General features: G+C 39.3%; 1 protein-coding gene across 2 annotated transcripts in view; it reads right to left on the reverse strand.

Moving 5' to 3' along the window:
- The window catches only part of TTC28 (tetratricopeptide repeat domain 28), a gene marked incomplete at both ends in the record, with an annotated part of 616,677 nt that overhangs the window by 275,590 nt on the left and 313,896 nt on the right, over positions 1 to 27,191 (reverse strand). For both annotated transcript variants that reach the window (XM_079717073.1, XM_079717072.1), the window contains 2 exons: positions 19,287 to 19,417; positions 20,315 to 20,587. In XM_079717073.1, coding sequence (XP_079573199.1) covers positions 19,287 to 19,417; positions 20,315 to 20,587 — 404 coding nt within the window. The remainder of the gene's footprint in view (positions 1 to 19,286; positions 19,418 to 20,314; positions 20,588 to 27,191) is intronic.

Consider the following 27,191-nt stretch of genomic DNA (forward strand, 5'->3'; position numbering starts at 1 on the left):
ATGTTTTATAAATTTATATAAATATATACTTGCATATACATGAATGTAAAGAACCTGGAATAGCCAAAACAATTTTGAAGAAGAACAAAGCTACAATAATTTCTAGAGTCATTAAAAAGCTACAGTTATTAAGCAATATGCTATTGTCATAAAGACAGACAAACAGATCAACAGCACCCATCACCTTGTTTCTGACAAAAGTGGCACAGAGTGCAATCTTGTGAATATATGGTGCTGGGTCAACAGGGTATTCACATGAGGGAAAAACTGAACTTTGATACCTGCCCCAAACCAAACACAAAAGTAAATTCCAGGTGGCAGCAGAGCTAAATGCAAAAGGTAAATAATAAAGCCTCACAGGAAAATATCTTCATGACCTTGGGATACATAAACATTTTCTTAAACAGGACACAAAAGGCACTAACCATTAAAGAAAGGAATGGTAAACCGGCCTTCACCAACATTGGTATGATATTGGGTAGAAAAGACAGAAACTGAGAAAGAGAGCTTTTTTTTTTTAAATATCTTTATTGGAGTATAATTGCCTTACAATGGTGTGTTAGTTTCTGCTTTATAACAAAGTGAATCAGCTATACATATACATATATCTCTATATTTCCTCCCACTTGCGTCTCCCTCCCATCCTCCCTATCCCACCCCTCTAGGTGGTCACAAAGCACCCAGATGATCCCCCTGTGCTATGTGGCTGCTTCCCACTAGCTATCTATTTTACATTTGGTAGTGTATATATGTCCATGCCACTCTCTCACTTTGTCCCAGCTTACCATTCCCCTTCCCCGTGTCCTCAAGTCCATTAGAAAGAGAGCTTTAGTGAACAGAGACAATTCAAACAAACCAGGATAAGAAAAACACTGCTGAGGAGTCAAAGATAAGGTCTTCTATGCAGAGGGACCATAATAAGTAAAGATACAGAGGATAAAGTATAAGGCATGTTTAACAAAGTATGGCAAGTAGACTTGTATGAACAGATTATAAGGTGTTTGACACGCAAAGCAGCTGAAGAAAAGTAATAGGAAAAGGTTATGAAGGGGTTTGGACTTTATCTTAAAGGAAACAAAAATCTGTCAAAGGCTTTTAAGCAGGAAAATTACATGATCAGGACTAAAGTTTAGAAGGGTAACTCAAAGAGCTCTGTAGGTGACGGACTGGATACATAAGAAACTAGAATCAGGGCAGAGTTAAAACAGATTTCACAAATTAGAATCTTTACATACTCCAGTGTGACAAGAGGTATGCAAAGCTCCTAACAAACAGCGCTTTTTCAAAGAGTATCCAGTTTACGTGAATATCTGGGGGAAAACAATTTTACACTACAATAAACAATGATGTTATACAGGCATATGCAACATTCATCATTTAAATGATGATGGCAATGATAATGCCAATAATAAGGATTTTTTGAATCTTTATGTCTCAGGCATTGTTTAAAGCAAGCCCTTTATATAAACTAACTCACTTAATTCTCACAACAATAAGCAAGAAGGTACTATTAGAATAACTTCTATCTAACTACGATATAGTTATTTACTCAGACATTTTGAATTTCTATATACCTTTTTACTTTTTATTTATTTTTTAATTAAGGCTTAACAATCCCTTATATTGCTTATGATAAAACTTGGTACAACTACTTTGGAAAACTGGTAAAAATCTAATGAATCTAAACATATATACGACCAAACATTTAACAGATATAAGTGCTGATGTTTACCAAAAGATATATATGTTTATAGTGGCTTTTTCATAACAGCCAAAAATCAGAAACAACTCACATGTCCATCACACTTAGAAAAGTTATGTAATTTTCAGGGTCAGAGTAATAAATGGCCAAGCCAGAGTTCAAGCCCAAGGCTGTCTAATATCTAAGTTCACACTCTCAGCCACTACACTACACCTGAAAGAAATTATATTCCTATGGCAGTGGCTTCAGGCTATGCTCATAGATCCAGGTAGTAGACACGCTCTCTTCTTTGCTTGGAGGAGAGCGTTAAAAAGTATAGAAAGTTCTGAGAGGAGGTTACTGCAACAGTCCAGACAAAAGATGATATGGCAGAAAAGAGATTTCTTTCATAGAAAGAAGAGAACCCAGTAACAAATCAAACATGCTAGTGAGGTGGCTTGGGCAACAGGACAAATGGTGAATGCAGAAGTAGGCAGAGATTGAGGGCTAAGTCAGGCATGTTAAATTGAAGACGGGTGTCCAGGAGGCATTTGGATAAAGAAATATGAAGCTCAGGAGAGAAATCAGACTGATTTAAAAAAACTTCAGATTCATCAGCATATGTGCATATTAGAGTCCCTGAATAGAGAATAAAATCTCTAAAACAATATAGTGTATTCTTCTGACAATTAATATTAGCTCACAGGAAGGTCTCTGTGGCCATCTGAAATGAATTTTGAAACTGTTAAAGCAGACAGAAGGTTAGTTAGAATGAAAAATCCTGTGGCGAAGGTATCACCTCCGCTATTAAGTATCTGAGAATAATCGTACAAAAGAAAAACATTTTTTTTTTTTTTTGCGGTACACGGGCCTCTCACTGTTGCGGCCTCTCCCGTTGCAGGACACAGGCTCCGGTCGCGCAGGCTCAGTGGCCATGGCTCACGGGCCCAGCCGCTCCGCAGCATGTGGGATCCTCCTGGACCAGGGCATGAACCCGTGTCCCCTGCATCGGCAGGCGGACTCTCAACCACTGCGCCACCAGGGAAGCCCAAACATTTTTTTTTTTTTTTTTTGCAGTACGCGGGCCTCTCACCATTGTGGCCTCTCCCGCTGCGGAGTACAGGCTCTGGACGCGCAGGCTCAGCGGCCATGGCTCACGGGCCCAGCCGCTCCGCAGCATGTGGGATCCTCCCAGACCGGGGCACGAACCCGTGTCCCCTGCATCGGCAGGCGGACTCTCAACCACTGCGCCACCAGGGAAGCCCACATTTTGCTTTTTAAGGTAAGTGGCCAAAGTGGTTTGAGGCTGCTATCTTGCTACTTGGGAAAATCTTAAAATGTATTATAGCAAAGATGTAAGAGGCAGAAAGATGCAGCTTGGTTTTCTCACAAATCATAGCATTCATAGTGATTAATTTTTGCTTCAAAATGCAGCTTCCTGTATTTTATTTCAATATCAAAATAATGCAAAAGGAAAACCAAGATAAAATTTGAGGTCACAGATACAATGTAAGAGTAGAATAATCATTAAAAAGTACATCTTCTGAACTTTTTATACTCAAAGGGTATGATTGCTTTGGGGGAGAGTTCTCAAAGTTCTAACCAGTGCAATAATTAAGAGAAAAAAAGTAGGGGTATAACATAAGGAAAGAAATACACAAAATTATCATTATTTGCAGAAAGTCTGCATTACAAGAAAATCCAAGGGAATCAACAAAAAATACTGAGCTATAATGACAATTTTCACATAGTTAATTACAAAATGTGCAAAGTAAACATCTTCCCTCTTTGGCATCAATAACTAATTTTTGGAAAAGACACAATGGAAAAAATATCCCATTTCCAACAATACATATTAAATATCTAGGGAAAAACCTCTCCAAAAGTGTAGATCAGTGAGGGAAATAAAGAGTAAATGAAAGAACAGACCAGGCTCTTAAATAGAAGATAAACTATTGAAACGACATCAATTTATCCATAATTAACAAGTAAATTTAATACACTTCCAGTAAATACTACAATGGGAGAGTCTCCAAAATTTGGCAAAATGATTTAAAAATTCATTTGATGGGGGACAGAGAGACAAGAATACCCTAGACATTAAAAATAATAATAATGATATGGGACTTGTGGCAGATGTAAAATATATTATAGAGCAACAATAATTAAAACTATACATTAGAACACAAATTGCCCAACTACTCAGTAGAATGATACAGTAATGCCCAGAATCAGATCAATATAAAATAACCAATACTGCAATAGAAAAACATATTTTGAGTATTCAAGATCTTTATAAAAGAAATTTTTAAAAATAGTAAACCCAGTAGTGACCAAAGAAATGCAAATTAAAACAATAAGATATCATTTTTTAAAATATCAAACTGACTTTTTAGTTTTAATAGTAATGCCTAGTGTTAGCTAGTGCAAGGAAATGAAAGCTTTTATACACTGCTTGTAGAACTGAAAACAGATACAGCCCTTCTGAGAGCAATTTAGCAATAAGTATCAGAAGCCTTAATGTGTTTTTTGCTAAGCAAGCCCACTTCTGATACATTAACCAAAAGAAATGATGAGAGATATGTTCAAAGATTTATCCATAAAGATGTTTCTCCAGATTTTATAATACCAAAAATTTTTAAACAAACTAAATGTATAACAGTAGGGAGAAAGATGAAATAAATTATGATAAAGCCAAAGACCTTCAGTAGAACATTTAATAAAATGAAGAAATGTTTAAAAATAAGTGGAAGACAGGCCAAGATGGCATACTATCAAGACGTGGAATTCGCATCTCCTCACAACTAGGGCACCTATCAGGCACCGGTGGGGGACCACAGACACCTAAGGAGATGGGAGGAACCCCCAGCAACTGGGTAGGACATGGGGTGTCGGGGGAGTGAATCGGGAGGAGAAGTGGAGAAGGGAAGGGACTGGTGCCCCTGAGAGGCAGCTGGGGGAGGGGAAGGGATCCCACCCCCGAAGGGGAAAACTGGAAACCACTGGGAGGGCAGAGGATCAAAAGGGAGCCATGGCCAGGTTTCCCCTGCCCACTTAGACCCCTAGTAACCTGTTGAGTTCCTGGGCCTGATCCTCTGCCCACCGAGGACCCCGCACAGGTCCTGAGGGAGTGGGACGGAGGGAAGGGGGAGCAAGAGTAAAGGCTGGGGGCTTCCCCGGTGCCGCAGTGGTTGAGAGTCCGCCTGCCGATGCAGGGGATACGGGTTCGTGCCCCGGTCTGGGAGGATCCCATATGCCGCGGAGCGGCTGGGCCCGTGAGCCATGGCCGCTGGGCCTGCGGGTCCGGAGCCTGTGCTCCGCAACGGGAGAGGCCACAACAGTGAGAGGCCCGCATACCGAAAAAAAAAAAAAAAAAAAAGCAGCAAGGGAAAAGCAACAAAGAGCATACAATGGAATCCCCATAAGGTTAACAACTGATCTTTCAGCAGAAACTCTGCAACCCAGAAGGGAGTGGCAGGACATATTTAAAGTGATGAAAGGGAAAAACCTACAACCAAGATTACTCTACCCAGCAAGGATCTCATTCAGATTCGATGGAGAAATTAAAACTTTTACAGATAAGCAAAAGTTAAGAGAATTCAGCACCACCAAACCAGCTTTACAACAAATGCTAAAGGGACTTCTCTACTCAGGAAACACAACAGAAGGAAAAGACCTACAAAACCAAACTGAAAACAATTAAGAAAATGGTAATAGGAACATACATATTGATAATTACCTTAACTGTAAATGGATTAAATGCTCCAACCAAAAGACACAGATTGGCTGAAGGGATACAAAAACAAGACTCATATATATGCTGTTTACAAGGGACCCACTTCAGACCTAGGGACACATACAGACTGAAAGGGAGGGGATGAAAAAAGATATTCCATGCAAATGGAAACCAGAAGAAAGCTGGAGTAGCAATTCTCATATCAGACAAAATAGACTTTAAAATAAAGACTACTACAAGAGATAAAGAAGGACACTACATAATATCAAGGGATCAGTCCAAGAAGAAGATATAACAATTGTAAATATTTATGCACCCAACATAGGAGCACCTCAATACATAAGGTAAATGCTAACAGCCATAAAAGAGGAAATTGACAGTAACACAATAATAGTACGGGGACTTCCGGGTAAGATGGCGGAAGAGTAAGACGCGGAGATCACCTTCCTCCTCACGGATACACCAGAAATACAGCTACACGTGGAACAACTCCTACAGAACACCTACTGAACGCTGGCAGAAGACCCCAGACCTCCCAAAAGGCAAGAAACTCCCCACATACCTGGGTAGGGCAAAGCGGAGAGATTCCCGCACAGAGGATCGGTGCCGAGCGGCACTCACCAGCCCGAGAGGCTTGTCTGCTCGCCCGCCGGGGCGGGCGGCGCTGGAAGCTGAGGCTCGGGCTTCGGTCAGAGCGCAGGGAGAGGACTGGGGCTGGCGGCGAGAACTCAGCCTGAAGGGGGCTAGTGTGCCACAGCTGGCCGGGAGGGAGTCCGGGAGAACTCTGGAGCTGCCGAAGAGGCAAGAGACTTGTTCTTCCCTCTTGGTTTCCTGCTGCGCGAGGAGAGGGGATTAAGAGCGCTGCTTAAAGGGGCTCCACAGACGGGCGCGAGTCGCGACTGAAAGCGCGGAGCCCAGTGACGGGCGTGGGACGCTGGGGCTGCTGCTGCCGCCGCCAAGAAGCCCGTGTGCGAGCGCAGGTCACTGTCCACACCGCCCTTCCGGGAGCCTGAGCAGCCCGCCACTGCCGGGGTCCCGGGATCCAGGGGCGGCTTCCCTGGGAGAACGCACGGCGCGCCTCGGGCTGGTGCAACGTCACGCCGACCTCTGCCGCTGCAGGCTCGCCCCGCACTCCGTGCCCCTCCCTCCCGCCCGGCCTGAGTGAGCCAGAGTTCCCGAAGAGGCTGCTCCTTTAACCCTTTCCTGTCTGAGCGAAGAACAGACGCCCTCCGGCGACCTACACGCAGAGGCGGGGCCAAATCCAAAGCTGAGACCCGGGAGCTGTGAGAACAAAGAAGAGAAAGGGAAACCTCTCCCAGCAGCCTCAGAAGCAGCGGATTAAAGCTCCACAATCAACTTGATGTACCCTGCATCTGTGGAATACATGAATAGACAACAAATCATCCCAAATTGAGGAGCCAGGAGTCAGTACAGTGCCTCTGAGGTGGGAGAGCCAACTTCAGGACACTGGTCCACAAGAGACCTCCCAGCTCCACATAATATCAAACGGCGAAAATCTTCCAGAGATCTCCATCTCAACACCAGCACCCAGCTTCACTCAACGACCAGCAAGCTACAGTGCTGGACACCCTATGCCAAACAACTAGCAAGACAGGAACACAACGCCACCCATTAGCAGAGAGGTGGCCTAAAATCATAAAAAGTCTGCAGACACCCCAAAACACACCACCAGACGTGGACCTGCCCACCAGAAAGACAAGATCCAGCCTCATCCACCAGAACACAGGCACTAGTCCCCTCGACCAGGAAACCTACACAACCCACTAAACCAACCTTAGCCACTGGGGACAGACACCAAAAACAACAGGAACTACGAACCTGCAGCCGGCAAAAAGGAGACCCCAAACACAGTAACATAAGCAAAATGAGAAGACAGAAAAACACACAGCAGGAGAAGGAGCAAGATAAAAACCCACCAGACCTAACAAATGAAGAGGTAATAGGCAGTCTATCTGAAAAAGAATTCAGAATAATGATAGTAAAGATGATCCAAAATCTTGGAAATAGAATAGACAAAATGCAAGAAACAGTTAACAAGGACCTAGTAGAACTAAAGATGAATCAAGCATCGATTAAAAACACAATAAATGAAATGAAAAATACTCTAGATGGGATCAATAGCAGAATAACTGAGGCAGAAGAACGGATAAGTGAGGTGGAAGATAAAATAGTGGAAATAACTAATGCAGAGCAAAATAAAGAGAAAAGAATGAAAAGAACAGAGGACAATATCAGAGACCTCTGGGACAACATTAAACGCACCAACATTCGAATTATAGGGGTTCCAGAAGAAGAAGAGAAAAAGAAAGGGACTGAGAAAATATTTGAAGAGATTATAGTTGAAAACTTCCCTAATATGGGAAAGGAAATAGTTAATCAAGTCCAAGAAGCACAGAGAGTCCCATACAGAATAAATCCAAGGAGAAATACGCCAAGACACATATTAATCAAACTGTCAAAAATTAAACACAAAGAAATCATATTAAAAGCAGCAAGGCAAAAACAACAAATAACACACAAGGGAATCCCCATCAGGATAACAGCTGATCTCTCAGCAGAAACTCTACAAGCCAGAAGGGAGTGGCAGGACATAATTAAAGTGATGAAGGAGAGAAACCTGCAACCAAGATTACTCTACCCAGCAAGGATCTCATTCAGATTTGATGGAGAAATTAAAACCTTTACAGACAAGCAAAAGCTGAGAGAGTTCAGCACCACCAAACCAGCTTTACAACAAATGCTAAAGGAACTTCTCTAGGCAAGAAACACAACAGAAGGAAAAGACCTACAATAACGAACCCAAAACAATTAAGAAAATGGGAATAGGAACATACATATCGATAATTACCTTAAATGTAAATGGACTAAACGCTCCCACCAAAAGACACAGATTGGCTGAATGGATACAAAAACAAGACCCATATATATGCTGTCTACAAGAGACCCACTTCAGACCTAGAGACACATACAGACTGAAAGTAAGGGGATGGAAAAAGATATTCCATGCAAATGGAAACCAAAAGAAAGCTGGAGTAGCAATTCTCATATCAGACAAAATAGACTTTAAAATAAAGACTACTAGAAGAGACAAAGAAGGACACTACATAATGATCAAGGGATCGATCCAAGAAGAAGATATAACAATTGTAAATATTTATGCACCCAACATAGGAGCACCTCAATACATAAGGCAAACACTAACAGCCATAAAAGGAGAAATCGACAGTAACACAATCATAGTAGGGGACTTTAACACCCCACTTTCACCAATGGACAGATCATCCAAAATGAAAATAAATAAGGAAACACAAGCTTTAAATGATACATTAAACAAGATGGACTTAATTGATATTTATAGGACATTCCATCCAAAAACAACAGAATACACATTTTTCTCAAGTGCTCATGGAACATTCTCCAGGATAGATCATATCTTGGGTCACAAATCAAGCCTTGGTAAATTTAAGAAAATTGAAATTGTATCAAGTATCTTTTCCGACCACAATGCTATGAGACTAGATATCAATTACAGGAAAAGAGCTATAAAAAATACAAACACATGGAGGCTAAACAATACATTACTTAATAACGAAGTGATCACTGAAGAAATCAAAGAGGAAATAAAAAAATACCTAGAAACAAATGACAATGGAGACACGACGACCCGAAACCTATGGGATGCAGCAAAAGCAGTTCTAAGAGGGAAGTTTATAGCAATACAATCCCACCTTAAGAAACAGGAAATATCTCGACTAAACAACCTAACCTTGCACCTAAAGCAATTAGAGAACGAAGAACAAAAACATCCCAAAGTTAGCAGAAGGAAAGAAATCATAAAAATCAGATCAGAAATAAATGAAAAAGAAATGAAGGAAACAATAGCAAAGATCAATAAAACTAAAAGCTGGTTCTTTGAGAAGATAAACAAAATTGATAAACCATTAGCCAGACTCATCAAGAAAAAAAGGGAGAAGACTCAAATCAATAGAATTAGAAATGAAAAAGGAGAAGTAACAACTGACACTGCAGAAATACAAAAGATCGTGAGAGATTACTATAAGCAACTCTATGTCAATAAAATGGACAACCTGGAAGAAATGGACAAATTCTTAGAAATGCACAACCTGCCAAGACTGAATCAGGAAGAAATAGAACATATGAACAGACCAATCACAAGCACTGAAATTGAAACTGTGATAAAAAATCTTCCAACAAACAAAAGCCCAGGACCAGATGGCTTCACAGGCGAATTCTATCAAGCATTTAGAGAAGAGCTAACGCCTATCCTTCTCAAACTCTTCCAAAATATAGCAGAGGGAGGAACACTCCCAAACTCATTCTACGAGGCCACCATCACCTTGATACCAAAACCAGACAAGGATGTCACAAAGAAAGAAAACTACAGGCCAATATCACTGATGAACATAGATGCAAAAATCCTCAACAAAATACTAGCAAACAGAATCCAACAGCACATTAAAAGGATCATACACCATGATCAAGTGGGGTTTATCCCAGGAATGCAAGGATTCTTCAATATACGCAAATCAATCAACGTGATACACCATATTAACAAATTGAAGGAGAAAAACCATATGATCATCTCAATAGATGCAGAGAAAGCTTTCGACAAAATTCAACACCCATTCATGATAAAAACCCTGCAGAAAGTAGGCATAGAGGGAACTTTCCTCAACATAATAAAGGCCATATATGACAAACCCACAGCCAGCATCGTCCTCAATGGTGAAAAACTGAAACCATTTCCACTAAGATCAGGAACAAGACAAGGTTGCCCACTCTCACCACTCTTATTCAACATAGTTTTGGAAGTTTTAGCCACAGCAATCAGAGAAGAAAAGCAAATAAAAGGAATCCAAATTGGAAAAGAAGAAGTAAAGCTGTCACTGTTTGCAGATGACATGATACTATACATAGAGAATCCTAAAGATGCTACCAGAAAACTACTAGAGCTAATCAATGAATTTGGTAAAGTTGCAGGATACAAAATTAATGCACAGAAATCTCTGGCATTCCTATATACTAATGATGAAAAATCTGAAAGTGAAATCAAGGAAACACTCCCATTTACCATTGCAACAAAAAGAATAAAATATCTAGGAATAAACCTACCTAAGGAGACAAAAGACCTGTATGCAGAAAATTATAAGACACTGATGAAAGAAATTAAAGATGATACAAATAGATGGAGAGATGTACCATGTTCTTGGATTGGAAGAATCAACATTGTGAAAATGACTCTACTACCCAAAGCAATCTACAGATTCAATGCAATCCCTATCAAAATACCACTGGCATTTTTCACAGAACTAGAACAAAAAATTTCACAATTTGTATGGAAACACAAAAGACCCCGAATAGCCAAAGCAATCTTGAGAACGAAAAATGGAGCTGGAGGAATCAGGCTCCCTGACTTCAGACTATACTACAAAGCTGCAGTAATCAAGACAGTATGGTACTGGCACAGAAACAGAAAGATAGATCAATGGAACAGGATAGAAAGCCCAGAGATAAACCCACGGACATATGGTCACCTTATCTTTGATAAAGGAGGCAGGAATGTACAGTGGAGAAAGGACAGTCTCTTCAATAAGTGGTGTTGGGAAAACTGGACAGGGACATGTAAAAGTATGAGATTCGATCACTCCCTAACACCATACACAAAAATAAGCTCAAAATGGATTAAAGACCTAAATGTAAGGCCAGACACTATCAAACTCTTAGAGGACAACATAGGCAGAACACTCTATGACATAAATCACAGCAAGATCCTTTTTGACCCACCTCCTAGAGAAATGGAAATAAAGACAAAAATAAACACATGGGACCTAATGAAACTTAAAAGCTTTTGCACAGCAAAGGAAACCATAAACAAGACCAAAAGACAACCCTCAGAATGGGAGAAAATATTTGCAAATGAAGCAACTGACAAAGGATTAATCTCCAAAATTTATAAGCAGCTCATGCAGCTCAATAACAAAAAAACAAACAACCCAATCCAAAAATGGGCAGAAGACCTAAATAGACATTTCTCCACAGAAGATATACAGACTGCCAACAAACACATGAAAGGATGCTCAACATCTTTACTAATTAGAGAAATGCAAATCAAAACTACAATGAGATATCATCTCACACCAGTCAGAATGGCCATCATCAAAAAATCTAGAAACAATAAATGCTGGAGAGGGTGTGGAAAAAAGGGAACACTCTTGCACTGCTGGTGGGAATGTGAATTGGTACAGCCACTATGGAGAACGGTATGGAGGTTCCTTAAAAAACTACAAATAGAACTACCATATGACCCTGCAATCCCACTACTGGGCATATACCCTGAGAAAACCATAATTCAAAAAGAGACATGTACCAAAATGTTCATAGCAGCCCTATTTACAATAGCCCGGAGATGGAAACAACCTAAGTGTCCATCATTGGATGAATGGGTAAAGAAGATGTGGCACATACATACAATGGAATATTACTCAGCCATAAAAAGAAATGAAATTGAACTATTTGTAATGAGGTGGATGGACCTAGAGTCTGTCATACAGAGTGAAGTAAGTCAGAAAGAGAAAGACAAATACTGTATGCTGACACATATATATGGAATTTAAGAAAAAAAAAGGTCATGAAGAACATAGGGGTAAGACAGGAATAAAGACACAGACCTACTAGAGAATGGACTTGAGGATATGGGGAGGGGGAAGGGTAAGCTGTGACAAAGTGAAAGAGCGGCATGGACATATATACACTACCAAACGTAAGGTAGATAGCTAGTGGGAAGCAGCCGCATAGCACAGGGAGATCAGCTCGGTGCTTTGTGACCGCCTGGAGGGGTGGGATAGGGAGGGTGGGAGGGAGACGCAAAAGGGAGGGGATATGGGAACATATGTATACATATAACTGATTAAATTTGTGATAAAGCAAAAAATAAAAAAAAAAAAAAAAAAAAAAAAAAAAAAAAAAAAAAAAAAAATAATAGTACGGGACTTTAACACCCCACTTTCACCAATGGACAGATCATGCAAAATGAAAATAAATAAGGAAACACAAGCTTTAAATGACACATTAGACAAGATGTATTTAATTGATATTTATAGGACATTCCATCCAAAAACAACAGAATACACTTTCTTCTCCAGTGCTCATGGAACGTTCTCCAGGATAGATCATATCTTGGGTCACAAATCAAGCCTTAGTGAATTTAAGAAAACTGAAATCGTATCAGGGATGTTTTCCAACCACAACACTATGAGACTACATATCAATTACAGGAAAAAATCTATGAAAAATACAAACACATGGAGGCTAAACAATACACTACTAAATAACCAAGAGATCATTGAGGAAATCAAAAAATACCTAGAAACAAACAACTATGAAAACACAACAGCACAAAACTTATGGGATGCAGCAAAAGCAGTTCTAAGAGGGAAGTTTATAGCAACACAATCCTACCTCAAGAAACAAGAAAAATCTCAAATAAACTACCTAACCTTACACCTAAAGCAATTAGAGAAAGAAGAACAAAAACACCCCAAAGTTAGCAGAAGGAAAGAAATCATAAAGATCAGATCAGAAATAAATGAAAAAGAAATGAAGGAAACAATAGCAAAGATCAATAAAACTAAAAGCTGGTTCTTTGAGAAGATAAACAAAATTGATAAACCATTAGCCAGACTCATCAAGAAAAAAAGGGAGAGGACTCAAATCAATAGAATTAGAAATGAAAAAGGAGAAGTTACAACTGACGCCGCAGCAATACAAAGGATCATGAGAGATTACTACAAGCAAATACATGCCAATAAAATGGACAACTTGGAAGAAATGGACAAATTCTTAGAAATGCACAACCTTCCAACACTGAACCAGGAAGAAATAGAAAATATAAACAGACCAATCATACGCACTAAAATTGAAACTGTGATTAAAAATCTTCCAACAAACAAAAGCCCAGGACTAGATGGCTTCACAGGTGAATTCTATCAAACATTTAGAAAAGAGCTAACACCTATCCTTCTCAAACTCTTCCAAACTACAGCAGAGGGAGGAACACTCCCAAACTTATTCTATGAGGCCACCATCACCCTGATACCAAAAGAAGATAAAGATGTCACAAAACAGAAAACTACAGGCCAATATCACTGATGAACATAGATGCAAAAATCCTCAACAAAATACTAGCAAACAGAATCCAACAGCACATTAAAAGGATCATACACCATGACCAAGTGGGGTTTATTCCAGGAATGCAAGGATTCTTCAATATACGCAAATTAATCAACGTGATACACCATATTAACAAAGTGAAAGATAAAAACCATATGATGATCTCAATAGATGCAGAAAAAGCTTTTGACAAAATTCAACACCCATTTATGATAAAAACTCTCCATAAAGTAGGCATAGAGGGAACCTACCTCAGCATAATAAAGGCCATATATGACAAACCCACAGCCAACATCATTCTCAATGGTGAAAAACTGAAACCATTTCCTCTAAGAGCAGGAAAAAGACAAGGTTGCTCACTCTCACCACTATTATTCAACATAGTTTTGGAAGTTTTAGCCACAGCAATCAGAGAAGAAAAAGAAATAAAAGGAATACAAATCGGAAAAGGAGTAAAACTGTCACTGTTTACAGATGACATGATACTATACGTACAGAATGCTAAAGATACTACCAGAAAACTACTAGAGCTAATTAATGAATTTGGTAAAGTAGCAAGATACAAAATTAATGCAGAGAGATCTCTTGCACTCCTATACACTAATGATGAAAAATCTGAAAGAGAAATTAAGGAAACACTCCCATTTACCATTGCAACAAAATGAATAAAATACCTAGGAATAAACCTACCTAAGGAGACAAAAGATCTGTATGCAGAAAACTGTAAGACACTGATGAAAGAAATTAAAGATGATACAAACAGATGGAGAGATATACTATGTTCTTGGGTTGCAAGAATCAACATTGTGAAAATGACTATACTACCCAAAGCAATCTACAGATTCGATGCAATCCCTATCAAACTACCAATGGCATTTTTCACAGAATTAGAACAAAAAATTGCACAATTTGTATGGAAACACAAAAGACCCCGAATAGCCAAAACAATCTCGAGAAAGAAAAACGGAGCTGGAGGAATCAGGCTCCCAGACTTCAGACTATCCTACAAAGCTACAACAATCAAGATGGTATGGTACTGGCACAAAAACAGAAATATAGGTCAATAGAACAGGATAGAAAGCCCACAGAGAAACCCATGCACACATAGTTACCTTATCTTTGATAAAGGAGGTAAGAATATACAATGGAGAAAAGACAGCCTCTTCAATAATTGATGCTGGGAAAACTGGACAGCTACATGTAAAAGAATGAAATTAGAACACTCCCTAACACCATACACAAAAATAAACTCAAAATGGATTAAAGACCTAAATGTAAGGCCAGACACTATAAAACTCTTAGAAGAAAACATAGGCAGAACACTCTATGACATAAATCACAGCAAGATCCTTTGTGACCCACATCCTAGAGAAATGGAAATAAAAACAAAAATAAACAAATGCGACCTAATGAAGCTTAAAAGCTTTTGCACAGCAAAGGAAACCATAAACAAGACGAAAAGACAACCCTCAGAATGGGAGAAAATATTTGCAAATGAAGCAACTGACAAAGGATTAATCTCCAAAATATACAAGTGGCTCATACAGCTCAATATCAAAAAAACAACCCAGTCCAAAAATGGGCAGAAGACCTAAATAGACATTTCTCCAAAGAAGATATACAGATTGCCAACAAACACATGAAAGAATGCTCAACATCATTAATCATTAGAGAAATGCAAATCAAAATTACAATGAGATATCATCTCACACCGGTCAGAATGGCTATCATCAAATAGTCAACAAACAATAAATGCTGGAGAGGGTGTGGAGAAAAGGGAACCCTCTTGCACTGTTGGTGGGAATGTAAATTGATACAGCCACTATGGAGAACAGTATGGAGGTTCCTTAAAAAACTAAAAATAGAACTACCATACAACCCAGCAATGCTACTACTGGGCATATACCCTGAGTAAATCATAATTCAAAAAGAGTCATGTACCAAAATGTTCATTGCAGCTCTATTTACAATAGCCAGGACATGGAAGCAACCTAAGTGTCCAGCAACAGACGAATGGATAAAGAAGATGTGGCACATATATACAATAGAATATTACTCAGCCATAAAGAGAAACGAAACTGAGTTATTTGTAGTGAGATGGATGGACCTAGAATCTGTCATACAGAGTGAAGTAAGTCAGAAAGAGAAAAACAAATACCGTATGCTAACACATATATATGGAATCTAAAGAAAAAAAGAAAAAGAAAATGGTTCAAAGAACCTAGGGGCAAGATGGGAATAAAGATGCAGACCTACTAGAGAATGGACTTGAGGATACAGGGAGGGGGAAGGGTAAGCTGGGACAAAGTGAGAGAGTGGCATGGACATATATACACTACCAAACATAAAATAGATAGCTAGTGGGAAGCAGCCGCATAGCACAGGGAGATCAGCTAGGTGCTTTGTGAACACCTAGAGGGGTGGGATAGGGAGGGTGGGAGGGAGGGAGACGCAAGAGTGAAGGGATATGGGGACATATGTATATGTATAACTGATTCACTTTGTTATAAAGCAGAAACTGACACACCATTGTAAAGCAATTATACTCTAATAAAGATGTTAAAAAATAAAAAAAATAAAAATTTACAAACAATAAATGCTGGAGAAGGTGTGGAGAAAAGGGAACCCTCTTGCACTGCTGGTGGGAATGTAAATTGATACAGTCATTATGGAGAATAATGTGGAGGTTCCTTAAAAAACTAGAAATAGAACTACCATATGACCCAGCAATTCCACTACTGGGCATATGCCCTGAGAAAACCATAATTCAGAAAGAGCCATGTCCCACAATGTTCATTGCAGCACTATTTACAATAGCCAGGACATGGAAGCAACCTAAGTGTCCACCGACAGATGAATGGATAAAGAAGATGTGGCACATACATAAAATGGAATATTACTCAGCCATAAAAAGAAACGAAATTGAGTTATTTTTAGTGAGGTGGACGGACCTAGAGTCTGTCATACAGAGTGAAGTAAATCAGAAAGAGATAAACAAATACCATATGCTAACACATATATATGGAATCTAAAAAATAAAAAGGTGAACCTAGGGGCAGGACAGGAATAAAGACATAGACGTAGAGAATGGACTTGAGGACACGGGGAGGGGGAAGGGTAAGCTGGGACGAAGTGAGAGAGTAGTACTGACATACATACACTACCAAATGTAAAATAGATAGCTAGTGGGAAGCAGCTGCATGGCACATGGAGATCAGCTTGGTGCTTTGCGACCACCTAGAAGGGTGGGATAAGGAGGGTGGGAGGGAGATGCAGGAGGGAGGGGATATGGGGATATACATATGCATATAGCTGATTCACTTTCTTATACAGCAGAAACTAACACAACACTGTAAAGCAATTATACTCCAATAAAGATGTTAAAAAAATAAGTAGAAAATATTAATGAAAAAACAAGTTAAAACAATATATAATAGGATTTCAGTTCTTGTGTGAATACATATGAACAATTATAACTGCATATATGATCAAAAGATTATACCCAAAATATTAATAGGATGGTAAGCTTACAGTTGGTTATTTTCATGTATTTCTTATGTAATTAGATAAAACTAGTAAATATCACCTTTTAAAAAAACCATGGGGACTTCCCTGGTGGCGCAGTGGTTAAGAATCCGCCTGCCAATGCAGGGGATGCGGGTTCGAGCCCTGGACCCGGAAGATCCCACATGCCACAGGGCAACTGGGCCCGTGCACCACAACTACTGAGCCCATGTGCCACAACTGCTGAAGCCTGTGCACCTACAGCCCATGCTGCACAACAAGAGAAGACACCACAATGGGAAGCCCGAGCACCGCAATGAAGAGTAGTCCCCACTTGCCGCAGCTAGAGAAAGCCTGCGTGCAGCAATGAAGACCCAACGCAGCAAAAATAAATAAATAAAGTTCAAAACTCAATTTAAAAAAAAACCAAGAATCTTTGACTATATATATAATATATATAATAGAATGGTGGAAAATATCTGTTCTTTGCTAAAGGAATAAACTATCTTATCACTCAGCAAAACATGACTTATCTGCTGACCAGGTTTTAGAAGCCCATATGGCAATTTCTACATCTCACTTGGGGGCCAGCTTGATTTCTACCTGTTTCACAAAGCTTCCTCAGGTCTGTATCAGTCTCTGTTTCCTCTGGAATTCCAGAATCTTGGCAGCAATTGAGTGTTCTCCTTTTTAATACCTATCACAACCCTATGTCCCTAATTAAAAGTCTTTCTAGCTTATCCAGTAATCGAGCTAATATATACACCTCAAAGGTTAGGAAAATGTGGTATAAATTCAGCTCTTGACATATTTATAGCTATCTGTCCCTACACTAAATGGCTCTATCTAGATACTGATGCTGTTTTAGTTCTTAAACCTGCTCTCACTTCTTAATGCCATCAGTATATCTGCCTCTAGAAATCTGAGCCCTTTTGTCATTCTCTTAACATCAAGAAATCAGATAATCTTCCTTATAAGAAATGTTTGTAAACTAAGAGTAAATAGGTAAAGAGAAAAGTGTTTAGGCAACTCTCCTGAGAATAAAATTGCCAAAAATTCACCGCCCTTGGAGCTTTCAAAGGCTTTTTTCTGATACCCATGGATGAGAGAGACTTTCTAGGAGTCCAGTTTTCCCAAGGGGAGATTCCAGCATGCCACTGAAGTAAAGGTTTTTTTCTTTCCCAATTCCTTTCTAGTGCCTGACTGTGTTATGGAGACATGAAGATGCTGGGTCATTTAAATAATATAGTTAATCTCCATAACGTCCTACAGTGACATTCTGAGATGTAAATGTAACTAAACATATTTCCCAACACATAGATTAATTCATGAATTTATTGTTGCCTCTGCTATTAACTTCATTCTTATTTATAATATTATATTACTACTACCATTTATGAATTCCAGGTACCATGCTAGGTACTTTACATGTATTATTTATAATCCTATCACAACTGTGTATGGAATAAACAGAATCGTCATTTTCTAAATAAGAAATAAGAGGCAAAGAGAAGTTAAATAATAACTTCCCCAAGATCCCCGAGCCAGGAAGAACTGAAGCAGGGATTCAAATCTGGGTCTGTCTCCTACCAAACCCCACCCTCTTTCCACTCTGCAGGCACCATCATGTTGCATCTACTGGATATCAAGTTTCTGAGAATATTTCATTTCATTTATCTAGAAAAGACACGGATGATATTTCTCTATCATTACGATTCAGGTCTCTCAGTGAGACTTAACATGCTTCTACCACCAGAGTTAAAAATCCACCAAAGAAACAATGTGAAGGATTCACAGCAATAATACTCCATCTCAGATAAAGCATAATGTGTGCTTCTTTAATTTAATGAATATATCATAATGATATAGCTTTTTGCTAATTTTACATATATCCATAGCACATTTGAAGAGAATAAGAACAATGTATCTGACCAAGCTGTTAGATCCTGAGGTCAGAGACCATGTCTCATTTACCTCTATATCCCCAAGTCCTGTATGTGATAGATGTTCAACACCTCATTGTTGATGAAAGTTAGAAGCAATGATTATCAACTCCTGAAAGTAATACTTTAAGACACCTAAAACATTTTGAGGAGCAAAAAAAGACCCCATGTTTCAAAAAAACTGGTTTTGGTCTGCAGGTAAACTTCCTACCTCTCGATCCTTGAGTTTCATGGCAAGCACCAACTGATGCCTGTGGTTAGTGAGAGCCTCCCGGTAATTTCCTTTGGAGAAGAATGCAGAGCCCAGATTCCCATGAGCTCGGCATTCTCCTGTCTGGTCACCTGAATTGGGTTTAAAAAGAAAAAAAAGATAAAATTTATCTAAGTTACAGCATTATTTATAATATATAATGGCCATCCTAATTCAAGAGCCACAGATTTACTAGCTAAGATTTCACTTGCCTTCTTCTCTTCTTCTAAAAGACTCTATGTAGGAAGTTATGGTCCTAGAAGTTAAATCTCTGGACAACTGTTATTGATGTTATAACATACAACTGCAGTCAGGGACATAAGTGTTCTGGAAATGAGAGGTCATTGCTTTGTTTCTGAACAACTATCAGCTTGTTGGTTCAGTCACTTTACTCCACACCTACCATAATATGTTGCTTCTTTACAAGTATGCTGATGGTAGACTCACCATATCTCTTCTCTTACTGCAATCCTGCAAGTCCTTGAACAATCACTGTGATGATTATCATAAACCACATTTTTTTTTAAATGAGGAAACAGCAGCACAGAGATTAGGCAACTTGCCGAAGGTCACACAGCTAGTTAAGTGGCAGCGCCAGGATTCTAAACTCAGCAGTCTGGCTCCATAGTCCACAGTCTTAACCACTGCACTGCACTATTTTGTCCAACAAAATGATGGTGCATTCTAACGTAGGCAAAAATGAAAATTAAGGTGAAAGATTCACCCACAAATCTATCATTTGAGATATTAAATCTGTGAGCCCATATCTCTGAGGAGGCAATGAATATGTTAATCCATATCTTTTGGCCTTTTGGGAGCTTGATACCTTGTTAAATGAAAAGCCCTAAAGACCTAAGTACTCTAAAACAGAGAATGTTCCCGAGGTACAATCACTTTTCATTGCACATATTACTCCCATTCACGTCAGGTTAATCGGCTTTCTTCATTTCCTTTCTGTACTGAAATAAAGGAGAAAAGCATAACTCTACCTAAGGTCTTGGCTACATCCAAGTCCTGCTGCATGTATCCAGTGCTCTTCTCTGTGTTTCCGAGAGACCAGTAAGCACTGCTCAGCGCAGAGAAAACGGAACCTCTCAGTTTGAGGCTGCAGGTGCCAATCTTCAGAGCGGCTTCTAAGACAACCACAGAGGCCCCATGATGGCCAGCTGTCAGGAGTTCTTGCCCAACCACAGACACGACCACAAAGGGACTCTTGTCCAGTTTCATTTTCTGAAGCTGTTGATAAGTGGGCTCGAGGGAGTCTGAAGAAAAACAAAAGAAAATAAGAGAATGTAGGCTTATACACAAAACAATCTTTCCCAACACGCTCTAGAAACAAATGTTTATCATACCTTTTTATGGCCTGTTTCAGGTATAAACTCTTCAACCTTCCGATCTAGCACCACCCTTACTGTCCACTCATTCATACGACTGGGTAACACCAATGTCTTTCCAGTAATTTCCTTACATCACTTTCACATGCATACGCCACACTAGTCCTCTCTTCTGGTCTTTCTTTGATCAGGACCCACCACTTTCCCTGAATGGTTCTCCCTTATCTGACCTCCTGCCCTCTCAAAATATTACAGGCACATCACTCAAGTCCCACCCCTATTATATACAGGCAGACCTCAGAGATGCTGTGGGTCTGCTTCCAGACCACTGCAACAGAGCAAGTATTACAATAAAGCAAATCACATGAAATTTTTGGTTTCTGTGCATATCAAGAAGAAAAAAGAAATCGTCTGGGTTTACTAAGGTAAGATGAAAGACAAAATTAATGTTTATCTCATTTTATTTTCATGCTGTGGAAAGGACACAGATTAGGGGTCAGGAAGCCCCAGGGAGATTCTTTCCATTTGAAGCTAGGTTTCAAAGTGGATGACCTCTAAGCTCCTTCTTCCTTCTCTACTTTTATTTTTTTTTTTTAAAAGACTGTTGCAGAGCTAATGACTATAACCTTACAATGAGGTAGCACTTGTAACACTTTTGTTGTTAGCTTTCCTGAAAAACTGTTTCACATTAGTTGTTCCACTGTGCCTATGTGAAAAAAAAAACTATTGAAAGGTTGGTCTCTTTAAACTGTGAATCTCTCAGCCAACAGTACTGCATTAAAATGTAATTTTTACAATTTATGACTTCAAATCCCCACTTGCCACTAAGGAGCTCTCATCCGAATCAACATTACCACGGAAACCTCGAAACCTATTGGTGCCTAAAGCATTTTTCCCTTCAATCAGATCACTAAACAGCGAACAAAGAACATTTTTACACCTATCAAGATGCAAGCAGTACACAGTACCAGTAAACACTTGCTAACCAATAGGGTTACATGCAGGCACAAGAGCCCAGGAATTGCTAGAACAGGAAAAGAACAATGCCATACTGAAATAACTGTGAGCAGAATTTTGGTGGTACCCACTGATGGATTTGGTAGCCAGTGATGATCACACATTAGCATCCCACTGGCCAATTAGCAGAAGCAAAAATAACAGAATTTTGGAGCTGAAAAGACCTTGAAAACACCCTTATTTTATTTATTTATTAAAGTTATTTATTTATTTTAATTTTTTTTTTTTTTTTTTTTGCGGTACACGGGCCTCTCACTGTTGTGGCCTCTCCCGTTGCGGAGCGCAAGCTCCAGACGTGCAGGCTCAGCGGCCACGGCTCACAGGCCCAGCCGCCCCGAGGCATGTGGGATCTTCCCGGACCAGGGCATGAACCCGTGTCCCCTGCATCGGCAGGTGGACTCTCAACCACTGCGCCACCAGGGAAGCCCTAAATTTATTTATTTTTATTTATTTTTTTGGCTGTGTTGGGTCTTCGTTGCTGTGCGTGGGCTTTCTCTAGTTGTGGCGAGTGGGGGCTACTCCTTGTTGTGGTGTGAGGGTTTCTCACTGCGGTGGCTTCTCTTGTTGCGGACCACAGGCTCTAGGCGTGCGGGCTTCAGTAGTTGTGGTGCGTGGGCTCAGTAGTTGTGGCTCATGGGCTCTAGAGTGCAGGCTCAGTAGTTGTAGCACATGGGCTTAGTTGCTCCGCGGCATGTGGGATCTTCTCGGACCAGGGCTCGAACCTGTGTCCCCTGCATTGGCAGGCATATTCTTAACCACTGCACCACCAGGGAAGCCCAACACCGTTATTTTAGAAATGAAGAATCTGAGTATTTAAGTATTGAGTATTCACGCAAGGTCAGATAGCTTGGGACAAAGCCAAGACAAGAACCTATTGCAGGGCTCTAAGTCCAGGCTCTCTGATACCATACCAGGCAAAATTCTTGTTCACACAAGAAGTCAATTCCAGCTGATTTTAAGCAGAGAAGAGATGCACTGAGTGGCTACTGGGAAGGGTGGAAAACCAGGCCTCCAGACCCACAGTCAAAATCATGTCACAAAAGCTTCCTGGTGAAGGCAACATCACCACTGCAAGTAAACACAGGACACTGCAGCTTGTAATTCTGCCTCCACCACTACTAAATGCCACCCTTGGAAAACGGATGTCACTATTGCCACCTGCCACCACTGGAACAAATTCTGTATATCCTTTCTTCTTTCAGCCTTTAGCTCCTAACTCAAATGTGGAGTCCCAGCTGCAAAGGAGGATGCGAAAATTAGGATCTGATATTTTCAAATTTTATAGTGGAAGGCAAGGAGGCAGAAGTAAAAGACAGGGAGTTCCCAAAACACAGGAAGAGTGTTCAGACACAGATGGCACAAAATGACTGATGGCCAGCAAAGATTCTACTTTTCAGCTGGTGATTTTTTTAACCATTGCAACCATGGTTAAGTTAAAAAAAAGAGCCATCCAATAGAGCCTCTAAAACTACACAAGAGTAGAAAGAAGAGAGCACATTGCCACAGTTAGAGGACCAACGGAAATACCTGGAAGATTTTCAAAAGAAAAGGAAATCTTCATTTGTACAAATTTTTACTAAATAAAAATGAAACAGAAGGATTAAGAGGTAAAAGATCAAATTTCCATTTGTAGTACACAGGGAAGAGACTATACATATATAAAAAGATAAATTATAATGCAAGCTCAAGTACAGTATATGTTATAAGAGTTTGGAAAAGGGAATGATTATCAAGGGTAATCAGAAAGCTTCATAAAAACAGAACCTGATTTCTTAAAGAAAGGGTAGGACTTAGACAAGTCTTTGTACTTTTTTCTGTGAGTAGAGGGTATTTTAGGCAGAAGGTTTGTCCTAAACAAAGGTGCATGGAATGAAAGATAGGTACATGGAATGAAAAGGAATGATAAACAAGGCAGCTTGAATGGCCCAGAGAATATTTATGGGGAAGGAAGCTGATGTGGAATAACACAGAAAATACTGAGCTAAGGATAAAGAGACCTGGATTTCAAAGCCACATAACCTTAGTTTCCTCACTTTGTCAAATGTATCACAATTATGATTGTGGTGATGGCTACATAAATCTATACACGTTATAGATAAGTATATGTCAATATTAAATACATATGTGTATATACATGCAAATGTATCTATGTTTGCATCTATGCATGTGTAAAGATATATACACAAAACGTCCATTTCACTTGACGTAAATTTAAAAAAATTTAATGTCAAACTTCTCTGCTTTGGGCTGTAATTACGTCTCATTTGTCCATATTCACTAATCAGAAGGTCTGGTTAGCAGTTGTACACTCATTTGATAAATAAAAGTGGTAAGATAAGTTTTTTTAATGTATAAAAACTATATAGGCTGCAGAGTGAAGTTAAGTCAGAAAGAGAAAAACAAATATCGTATATTAACGCATATATGTGGAACCTAGAAAAATGGTACAGATGAACCGGTTTGCAGGGCAGAAACAGAGACACAGATGTAGAGCACAAATGTATGGACACCAAGGAGGGGGAGTGGCAGGGGCGGGGTGGTGGTGGTGTGATGAATTGGGAGATTGGGACTGAGATATATACACTAATATGTATAAAATAGATAACGAATAAGAACGTGCTGTATAAAAAATAAATAAAATAAAATTCAAAAATTCAAAAAAAAGAAAAAAAAACTGTATAGGCTGGATTAGGTGATCTATAAGATTCTTCCCAACTATACTATTCTATGGTTCTAAGTCCTATTCTACATTAAACTTAGGCTGTTAGCAAAAGGACTAATTGTGTGATTTTCTCAGGCTAGATGGAACAGAGTTTTGGCAGCCTGTAGATGTAAAGATGTTTTTCTTTATAGAAATCATGCATAATATATAAAATATCCAATGTCAAAACAACTTCATGAGAATGTAAAGGCACTTTGCAACAATCATTGAACACCAGTTATGTGCTTTCAAAATGTAAAGGCTTTAAGAATTTAAGATAAACAAAGTCACATTTCCTGACACCTGAAAACCTTGTAAGAATGTAGTAGAGGCTAATAATAAACAAATAATCACACTCAGCTAAAAGATATACTATATTTATTTCATCAGTTCTGCACATTTATTCATATATTAACATTTCTGAATTTGAGATTTAATGTCCATGAACTCAATGGTGCCTCACAATGGTTGGTTATTTCTATGCCTAAATGGGGCTAAAAGAATTCTTTCAGTTTATATAAAATAAAAAGTTAAGTGATAAGAAAGAAATGTGTCATCATTTACTTATCAGCATTTTCTTTTTTCTTAGTAATATACAAAATAATGACACAACTTTCAATCCAGATTTCTCAGCATTGGTAGGATGTGCTATGGGACCACAGAGGAGAAAGGTGCTAGCCCTACTCAGGTAGGTCTAGGAATGCTTTCCAGAGGTAATGACATCTGAATAGAAATCGGAGCTATGAGAAACTAGTGTTTTCCAGGAACTGCAGGTAGTTTTAGCTGGGAATATCTTGGTAATGAGAATAAAAGAGAAGCAAGATCTTTTATACTAAGGTAGTTGACCTTTATCCTGTAGGCAATGGGGAAAATGCAGAATTATGAATAAGAGAATGACAGATCAAACTTACACTTTAGAAAGTTCATTCTGGAAGGGAAGCAAAGCATGGACTGATTTGGAAGAGATAAAAGCCAGGAAAACCAGTTAGAGAAAAAGTCCTGTATTTGCAATGACAAAACAGATGGACAGCAAGGGATAAATTTCAGACATATTTAGAATGTTAAAATTTACAGAATTTGAGGAATAAATGCATTAATAGGCACAATGCCTTATTCCAAAGTCATGATACTCTACTGACTGTCTCCTATGAATCACCTTCAAGGTAACTAAAATTTTTACAGACTTCAATCTGTCTCAGGTACTATGAAGACATTCTGGAACCTTCCAAGTTATCCTTATAATATTTAATTAGCATACATGACTAAAAAGCTTCAACTTTCCTAAAAACCTAGTGATACCACTACCAATTATTACTGGATATAACATAATACTGTACTGCAAACTCAGAAGACTGGGAGAAACAATTCTGGAATGAATCTCCAAAACAGGGATCCAAAGAGAGAACAGCAACTACTGACAAGGTAAGAAGGTAAGCAAAGTATAATGAGAGTAAAGTATAGCCCCAAAACCAAAATTTAGAGGTATGGTTCATAATATCTACTTAATTTTAATTTTTACCTTTTCTTAGGCTAACTCCTTATAGGGGAAACTAAATTAAGAACCACTGGGCTTGTCACAAATGGACAAATATTGTACGACTCCACTTATATGAGGTACCCTGGTAGTTGCCAGGAGCTGGGGTGGTGGGGGACGATGAGGAATTATTGTTTCATGGGTACAAAGTGTCAATTTGGGAAGATGAAAAAGTTCTAGAGACAGATGGCAGTGATGGGTGCACAACACTGTAAATATACTTAACACCACTGAATTGCACAACTAAAAATAGTCAATTTTATGTTATGTACATTTTACCACAACTGGAAAAAAAAAACTTTTGGTTCACACTAAAAGGAAAACTTAACCCTCCCCCCCAAAAAAGAAAATAAAAACTGACATGTTTAGCTCTTTGTCTAAGCCACTTCATATTTTTCTGGGTTCATTTGTGAATTTATTTATATCCTACTTCATTACAAAAGGATTCAAAGCCTTCTATAGAAATAAGGTGGAAAACACAGAAGTCAGAGTGAGTGGAAAATAAAGTAGGAAAACTCAGCTTAGAGACTATAAGTCCTGGCACACTTCCTAAAGGTGGACAGGACACTAGGCTCTAACGCTTCACAGAGGACAAAGCAAAAGAATAAAGGATCACTTCAGATAATTCCCAGACCTTTTAGATAAAAATACACCAATGCTCAAGAGAAATGCAGTTTTTCCAGGCACCATGTGCTCAGCAAAAGGACGATGTGTGCTGTGCAGTGTTTGTTCCACACCCACAACACAAATACAAGAGCAAGCTTACCACTGCTGCTACTTCTTCTCTCCACAGAGAGAGGAAGGGCATGACACTGCACAGGGAAACTGTCCTAAAGGGGCCTGCCTTTACATGCCAAGGCTTGATTCTCAAAACAATTATTAGGGGACTTCCCTGGTGGTCCAGTGGTTAAGAATCCACCTTCCAATGCAGGGGACGTAGGTCCAATCCCTGGTTGGAGAACTAAGATCCCCACATGCCACAGGGCAACGAAGCCCATGAGCCGCAACTACTGAGCCTGGGCACTCTGGAGACTGTGTACCACAACTAGAGAGAATCCCACTCGCTGCAACTAGAGAAGCCTGCATGCCACAACGAATATCCCGTGTGCCACAACTAAGACCCAATGCAGCCAAATAAATAAATAAATATTAAAAAAAACAATATGAGGAGGTACTTATTATCACACCCCTTTTACAGATAAGAACTGAGGTGCAGAGAAAGGAAGCAACCTTGCTCAGTCAAGGGGATAGCAAATGGCAGTATTGGAATTAGAGTCCAA

This window comes from Hyperoodon ampullatus, assembly GCF_949752795.1.
Source record: "Hyperoodon ampullatus genome assembly, chromosome: 13".
In the NCBI taxonomy this organism is placed as follows: Eukaryota; Metazoa; Chordata; class Mammalia; order Artiodactyla; family Ziphiidae; genus Hyperoodon; species Hyperoodon ampullatus.